This window comes from Vigna umbellata, chromosome 6 (assembly GCF_029865625.1).
Source record: "Vigna umbellata cultivar VRB3 chromosome 6, Vumbellata_1.0, whole genome shotgun sequence".
Classification (NCBI taxonomy): domain Eukaryota; kingdom Viridiplantae; phylum Streptophyta; class Magnoliopsida; order Fabales; family Fabaceae; genus Vigna; species Vigna umbellata.
The window spans coordinates 8,819,009-8,827,383 of NC_142170.1; the positions used below are offsets into that span (position 1 = coordinate 8,819,009).

At 33.0% G+C, this 8,375-nt stretch overlaps 1 protein-coding gene across 1 annotated transcript; it reads right to left on the bottom strand.

Annotated features, from left to right (window-relative positions):
- Nucleotides 1-2,020: 2,020 nt before the first annotated feature.
- LOC124832031 (xyloglucan endotransglucosylase protein 6-like) lies at nt 2,021-4,035 on the bottom strand. Its single transcript, XM_047306140.2, has 4 exons — nt 3,749-4,035; nt 3,506-3,606; nt 2,896-3,089; nt 2,021-2,537 (listed from the first exon to the last, which is right to left on the bottom strand). Exons 1-4 carry the CDS (start codon nt 3,897-3,899, stop codon nt 2,114-2,116), a joined length of 870 nt encoding a protein of 289 aa, XP_047162096.1. The 5' UTR covers nt 3,900-4,035; the 3' UTR covers nt 2,021-2,113.
- Nucleotides 4,036-8,375: the final 4,340 nt, after the last annotated feature.

The window sequence follows — 8,375 nt, forward strand, 5'->3', positions numbered from 1 at the left end:
TACCGTTGATCACAAAACATCCACCTCATTTTTTTTAATGTTCCTATTGTTGAATTTTGTAAAGAAAATAGTGTTGTATGTATAACAATTATAATTATAAGTATAAACATATACCAAAAATTTAATAATAGGAACAGTTGAAATCATGATCAGCTTAAAGTAAAGTAAGTTATAAGAGACATTAGAGGGCACTTTTTGAAAAATGGGAAAAGAACAAAGGAGGAAAATGGGATAAAAAAATATTGGCTTGTTCTTTGAATTTGCATACTTTCATTTTTAATTTTCTATATCAGTTTTAGCACTTCAATCCTCTCCTCATTGTTTCTGTATTTTCCTTTAGTTTATGAAATCAGGGCCTTCAACTAAATCATTGGGCTCAAAAAGAGAGAAGGTTTTTCACTTTTTGGGTGTTGCTCCCTCCACTTCCACAGCCTTCTCCCTCCACCTCCTCAATTATCTTTAATTCCAATTATATCCTTAAAGTTAAAATTTTTTATTTTTATTATTTTATTATTTTAATATTTAAATATAAACTAATATAAATATACATTATTAAAATACATTAAAAAGATATTCAAAAATAATAAATCAAAATATTAAAATATCTAATAAAATAATAACAGAAACATAAAATTAAAACAAAGCTTAAACGGATGACATCCTTCAACGGATGTCAACATCCGTTTAAGGCGAAACGGATGTCAACATCCGTTTAAGGCGAAACGGATGTCAACATCCGTTTAAGGCGAAACGGATGTCGACATCCGTTTTGCCTTAAACGGATGTTGACATCCGTTGAAGGATGTCATCCGTTTAGGCTTCGTTTTCATTTTACGTTTTAGGGTTAAAGGATTATTGGAAAGATTATTGAAAGGATTATTGGAAGGATTTAGGGTTTAGGGTTTAGGATTATTGGAAGGATTATGACTACGTACCTGGAGAGGAACCACGACAAGCACATTACACCACAAATGCACTGCACCACGTACTGCACCGAAAGCAGGAGGAAGATTGCTTGATAATTCTTTTCACGATCACTGAGCTTTGCAGAAAAATATTTTACTCATACAAGGAACTACGTAGGTTATCAGTGAAATATGTTATAAATGAGTAAAATTAAAAAATAATAATTCTAAAAATAAAATTTTACTAAGGGGCAAAATAGTAAAGGGGAGGTGGAGGGAGAAGGCTGTGGTGGTGGAGAGAGCAACACCCTCACTTTTTTTATGGTGGCCCATAATGGCCCACACATCAGGCCCTTAATGTGCATTGGACTCCATTTTATAAAGTTAAAATAATAGAAACATGTGAAATTAAAAGTAAAAGTATTTAATTAAACGTTAAAGAAAAGATAATTAAGTTAAAATAAAGGAAAATAAAATGAAAATAAACTGTCAATATTTTATTGCTTTCTCCTCGTACTTCCTTACCGCTAAACATATAACTCTATTTTTTACTAATTTTCTATTCTATGCATCCTATTTTTTTTCTCTATGGAAAAATGAGTAAGAATCTAATTGAACTAGCTTCTAGTGAAGAAAAATATAACAAACATTTTAAAACTGACTTCTTTATATTTTACATAGTTTTATAACTTAAAGAAATTAATTTTCCTTTGTGAAAAAATAATATTTTTTATATTTCCTCCTCAAAATTTTGTAACAAGTAATATTGGACACATAACCCAAGCAGTGTTATCGAGGATGACTGGCGAAACACTTTAATTCCAGTTAGCAGCATATTTTTCACATGTTCGTGTGTGAGGGCAGGAAAGTGTATAGTTGCATAACAAAAGATAAAAGGGACTGTTTTCTAAAATTGATTATTAAGAATGATTGAAGATATATTAAAGTAATTTCAACCTTAGCGTTAAATAGATTTTTTAATAGTAAATTAATTCTTATATATTATTCATTTTACTATTATCTATAGTAACCCAATAATATCCTAATACGACACACCCCCAAATAAACTAATAAAAAATAAGATGTTAATAAAAGAAAAATGGATTGCACAAACATGCAACAAAATAAAAGAATTACCATAAGATAAGACTACGGAAAATATATTACATAGTTAAACATGAAGGACATGTTAACAGGGTTTGTTGTCTTCAGTTGTGACGATGATGGACACACTCGGCAGGTGTGACCGGAAACCTAGTAGTGTCAGTGCAGTAGTCATAGACCATATGGTTAGCCCTAACCCACATAAGCTGGTGGCTCTGGTGCAGGTTCAGTTCCGACTGTGTGGGTTCGTCCCACCAATACTTCTTATCCTCACTGCTGTTACATTTGTTGGCAGAAGCAGTCGATGTGACTGGCACGGAAAACTCGCAGGCGTCGATTTGGAAGTCCTTGTAGGTGGCAAAGAAGGGTGCGTGGCTCCAATCTGTCTTCACGCGACCACCCTGTGTGGCCCAGTCATCTGCGTTCCATATTGAGCTGTATACACCCATGGCTTGGTCCTTTGGGAAAGGAATTCCCTTGTGTTCAAGATTTGTATGCACCCTTATTGGCGTCCCATCCACTTCGAATCTAAACATTCACAACACACATTTCCCAATGTCACTACTTTTATATATATGTACATGCCTATGCAAAATCAAGTCTTTCTTTCAAGGATTTCAATTTTTAACCTAGTCGTGAAAATGACCTGTGTAATAAAGATTCCTTCTGCTTTGGCTTTTACCATTGTTTTTCTAAATTGATGGGACCCAACGGGGACACAGTCACGCTTTGATAGCAAAAGCTCAACTGACAAAAGCATGCATTTTCGTGTCTTCTTGACAGCTTTTCGGGTTATGTAAAGACTCTACTAACTTGTGAATGCTTTCGATAATGACGGTTTAATTAATTAACTGAAATGGAACGATGATGTGTATATAATACTCACACAACTTGGCGCTGGTTCCAGAAGATGGAGTAGGTGTGGAAGTCCTTGGTGGGGTCGAACCAGAGGTTGAGCCTCTGCTCCCTGTTACCAACACCGTTCACGTACACGTTCGTTTGCACCGAGTATGGTTCTCCACTGGTGTTGCCCAGAAACTCGAAATCAAATTCGTTGTGAGTTGGACCGTCTGATGACATCTGCATCACGCAAATGGAAAATCATCATCAATGTTCAGGTCATTTAAGATGCCATCAATTATCGATATAGGCATGACCCGGTGGGTCATAATGGTCAATGCAAAGTGGAATAAAACCACGCATGATTAACTATATGTAGTTTACCCATATAACATATTCTATAATAAGATTACACTAAAAGTATTAGAACGAGGCTCAAGAACGGAGACAGCGACAGTGACAGAGACAATTAATAAATGCAAGAATAAATTAGACGTATGCAGATTCACGAGATGAAATGAATTAGGTAGACGACAGTAATGGCTCTTGTGATCGATTGTTACCATCCATGACGCATTCATTGAACAGAACGTGGAATCGAATTGCGGATAAAAGCAATTAAATGTTGCACTTTTAATTGATAAAATTTCCCTTACATAAAATGCAGTAACGGTTCCGGCCGAGTCACCCTCCACAAGCTTGAGTTGGATGGCCACTTTCCCAAACATGTACTTGCTCTTGGATCCAAACCCAGCACCTGCAATGTCCCAAAACTTACATGTTAAATATTGCAGGGCTTTTTAGTGTCTATTAAGAAGCAGATCTAACAAAAAATCATTGAAAGGAAATAACACTGTGCAAAAGATGATTGAAGAAAGTTGAAGAGTTAGGTTAGTTACCAGAATAGTTATCAAGTTTGAGTTTGAGGAGTTCTCCTTCATGGATGAAATGGTCCATGGCCCAACTGGGTTGGAAGAGTTCATCAAACTTGACAGAAGCAGCCAACCCCAGAAACAAAAGACCAACAAACAGTCCCAACATCTTCGACATTGTTATGGTAAAGACGAAAGAAAATAACAAAACAAGGGTCAGATTCTATGCAACTGAGAAACGAACAGACCGAAGTGAAGCTTCTTCTGGTTCTCTACTCAAAATGCTTTCGCTGTGAGCGCTCACGAGATAGGCCTGTGGGTGTTAAGTGTTATTTATAGCCCAGCTCACTCATTCTTCCCTTAATTCCACGTAGCGGTGCCATGTCACGTGCCACGGTTTTCAAAAATTTCAAGGAATGAACAAAAATTACACAACATAGATTGACGCGAGATTAAAAAATATAGCCGTTACTGTGGCAGTGATAGCTGGCAAAAGCTGTTCGCAGTGAGTGTGTAGTAGTACCACTGCTTCTAAAAAGAATGATGCCAGATCTCCGCCAATACGTTGGCACCACGTGGACAAATCCAGCTGGAGGGTCTTAATTCAACAGTTGTCACCGGCTGTATGAGCATAAAATTCTCGTGCTTTCCCCTTCCACAGTTGGGTCCCCCATCCTTTCAAACATGGAGGAGTTCCGACAAATATTTTTATTTATGCTACTTTTTTTTCTTCTAAATTGTTATGCTAATTCATAGTACATTTTTGTAAGCTTGATTTTGTACATTTTGCATCATTCAATAAGTAAATACTTTTAATTCCCTGAAAATTCGTGAATATACTTTCTCGTGTTTAATGTTATTGCTTTCTCATAAACAAACAGTTCATTAAATTTTTTTATCGAATAACACGTTTCAAAATTTGCAAATTTCGATAAAATTTGTCACTCATACAAACGGTACATTAAGTTGAATTTTAAAACAATTTACTGAAATTAACCAACACCAAGTTAAAGAATAAACGAGAGAGTGAGTTAGAAAGTATTTTCATTTTTTTAACATAATTTTGTATTGGATAGAATGTGTTTGCAGTTTCTTAATCACAGAATAATGTGTATTAATAAGATTGGTGACTTAAGAAAAAGATATTAGTGTAACAACATTCCTTGGTTGATGAGTGGTTTTAAAATTGGAGTGGGATATGTGCTTTGGTTTGTTGTCTTTTTTGCTTTTGTGACAGCATTTCCAGCTGGAGGGTGGAAGGAGCAATTATATAAAGGGACCAATTCATCTTTTTTATATTCATTCATCAATTCCCTCTTCGTCTTATCATGCTGCTACATTTTCTTTTCTTGAGATCTGTGCACTGTGTTTATTGGGAATCTACAATATGCTGTTACTCCACCACTTCAGGAAATCGATTTAAAAATTATATTGATTTTATTTAAGGTTAAAAAGATATATTGTAAGTTATAATACTTAAAATTTTTACTTTGTTAATTTTAGTGTTAAATAAGTTTATAACAAGCTTGTATTAGTTTTAGTGTTAAATATGTTTAAAACGTGTTTGTATTATTTTTAAATTTAAGTTGTCCTATTAATTTTTATTTATTTATTTTAAATTTTGAGATTAAATTATATTAAAATTTGAAATAAAGATTGTTTAACTATATTATATTTAAATATTTTTTCTTTATTTTTTGAGATATTTTTTAAGAACACAATTATGACAGAGTTTTATGTTCCAAAGCAGAAAATACATCAGATAAGAGGTGACTGACTTTAACGATATCATTAACCAGACTTGAGATTTTTTATCATGAGACCGATAACGAGGTTCTAAAGACGAATCAATGTGTGAACTCAACCTTGCCACTAAACCACATCATAAACAATGAATCAACGAATTTAGCTCAATACCCTTGGATGCTTGGAAGCTTCCAAACTGTCTAATAGATTTATATGTAAATTGGAGAATGACAACACTCAAAAGCAAGTTTATGTTAATTTATTGTTTGAGAAAATTAAAATATTCAGGATCGAACGGCTTCAAGTGTTGAAGGCTTTGATGTTAACCACGAGCCTTGGTGTGAAAATATGGTTGCAAATGATCAAAAGCTTCTAAACCACATGCATGGAAAACTTCAAGAGACACAAAGTTCTTTTGTCACAATTTTCAGTGAAACTCGACATGTGGCCATTGAGAATTTAGTTCTTGTTACATTCCTCAACCAACTCAAATTAGAGGTTGAAAATCTTTTAACAAAAATAATATCCCTATGCAAGGAGTTGAAAACCGAGTGTACACAATTCTTAACATTATAAGCAGAGGTACAAAAATATATCAGAGAAGAATCAGGAATTGAAGTTGACAATAAGGAAATTAGAAGAGAAAAGGAAAGTGATGGCCACTAAAATAAATAATTTATGCAAACAACTGTTAGATTTAAAAGAGGATCACCAAAACATAAAGGAAGAAAATTGCAAAACCTTTTAAAGAGAAAAATTCCTTGATGATAAGATTTATGGACCTAGGTGAAAAGGAAATTAAGGTGGAAGATGACATCTGCATTATGATTCATGAGATAATAACAAAATTTAATCTTTCACTGGTCTACTAGAACATTGTCTTTGAAAAACTCCTAGCACTTAAAGAACTAAGCAACAATCTCGACAAACTTGTAAATACCAACATTAAGGGGAAACTAAAAATATTGATGAATAAAATATAAGATGTAGAAATGGAAAATTCTAATCTCAAAGATTCCTTTGCAGCGTTAAGCATTAAATTAAAATTAGTTCAATCCGTTAATGATATGTTAAATTGTCAAATTAAGAATGAAAAGCAATTGTTGTCTCAAAAGAAAAATGAGATTTTGGAAGAATCAGATATGTTTAGCCCTTTACATGATGGAAAAAGAGAATTGCAAAGATTGGTGCAAGTTTTAAAGAGTATATATGATGAAACTAAGGTGATACTTGAAGAACAAGCTAGTCAAAATTTAAAATTATCCTCTAATAAGGATAAAAAAAATTATGAGCTTGGAACCTGGTGGAGTGAATCAGAAGTTGGAAGCAAAAACGAGGCACATGTACTAAGAACTTAGAGAAATTAAAGTGATGGAAGATAAGCTAAGTCATGAACTACTCAAGGGAAAAAATGGGATTGAACAATGGAAAACTTAGGCAGCAACACTTTATATTATACTCCAGATTTTAGCCGTCAATGAGACATTATTTGAAGAGAAGGTCTATGAGCTAGCCTATGCATGTGAAGATCTTGAACGTAAAAGCAACTTTAAAGACATAGAAAATGAAATGTTGAAAGGTGAAAATGAGAAGCTTCGACTTCAATTGACTGCTTATGTTCCGACTGCTTGTTCTAAATGACTGTATAACATTCTTGGAGATTCTAACACTTAGGCATGTCATAGGAAGGAAAACCACATGACGATAAAATATCAAAGGTAGTCTATGTGCTATCTTCAACTAGGAACCAACTATTATTACATTTGCCACAACATAAACAATTACTTATGATTCTTTTCTACATGTTTCTGATTATCCAATTGGACTAGAGTCACAAGCTTATTAGTTTTCTACCTCTAAACTTAATCTCTCTTAAAAAGTGAGGGGAATATTAGAAGCTTAATACTAATAATTTATTGCTAACCTCTCCAACATCACTACAATTTATAATGACTATTTGGAGTAAAAAAAATAAAAAAAACACTGTTATAATAAATTAAGAAAAAAACATAAGTAATGAAAAAAATAAATGAAGCTTACATAGAATAAAACTTACCTAAAAAATACACTCACTATTTATAGCTATAAGGGTGAGAGGAAGGAAGGAATGCATCACCAATGATGACTAAAGCATGAGAGGCACTAACGATGAGAGCAGGTCAGTGATGAAGCGAACCACAACAGAACCTTCAACAAATGCGATCATCAACGATGTGAGTAGAGTCAATGACGAACAAAATCATGAGGTGAAACTGAAGCTTAAGCAACGACGAGAGGAGGGAGTCAAGTGCTGTGCGAAGAAAGAGTAAAAAGAAGTGAAACTAAGATGTGAAAATGACTAAAAAGAAGAACATTAAACATTCTATACTAGTGGCTAACCGATATATAAATGCTTCTTTAATATTATAAACATATACAACTTTTTATACGAGTTCTAAATCTAATTAGTTTAAAAATTGTTATATTTTATTATCATTTTGTCACGCTCAAGGTTTTATATATTGATTATAGTTTTAATTGATATAAAAGGTTTTGAAATTTTATATCGTAGAACTTTTTATACCAAATGAATTATATATATTATTAAAAAATCTATATAAAAATGCTTTTATGCTAGTAAATTTGTGCGAAGATGATAACTTAATAAAGTTATATATATATATATATTCTTCAGCTCATGTTTTTATAAATTTTTTTTGGTAAAGTGAGTTTTATTTTTTTTATTATAAGGTGCTTAACCTTTTTAAAATATATTTGACAATTGATAAAGACATTTGGTGATTGTAGCAACTACTTTGGGCACATCACCTAGATGTCTCTATTACAATTTACATTTTTCAAATGTATTCAACCTACTTTTACATCAACTTAAATGTTTGCATTACAGATGATCATTTTCAAGACTTAG

What these genes read in the sequence shown, in the direction of transcription:
- LOC124832031 (XM_047306140.2), bottom strand. Translation starts at nt 3,899, where the DNA reads ATGTCGAAGATGTTGGGACTGTTTGTTGGTCTTTTGTTTCTGGGGTTG. An exon ending in CAAACTTGATAACTATTCTG is followed by an intron (nt 3,607 to 3,748) that starts GTAACTAACCTA and finishes GGGACATTGCAG; the next exon opens with GTGCTGGGTTTGGATCCAAG. An exon ending in TGGAACCAGCGCCAAGTTGT is followed by an intron (nt 2,538 to 2,895) that starts GTGAGTATTATA and finishes GTGAATGTTTAG; the next exon opens with ATTCGAAGTGGATGGGACGC.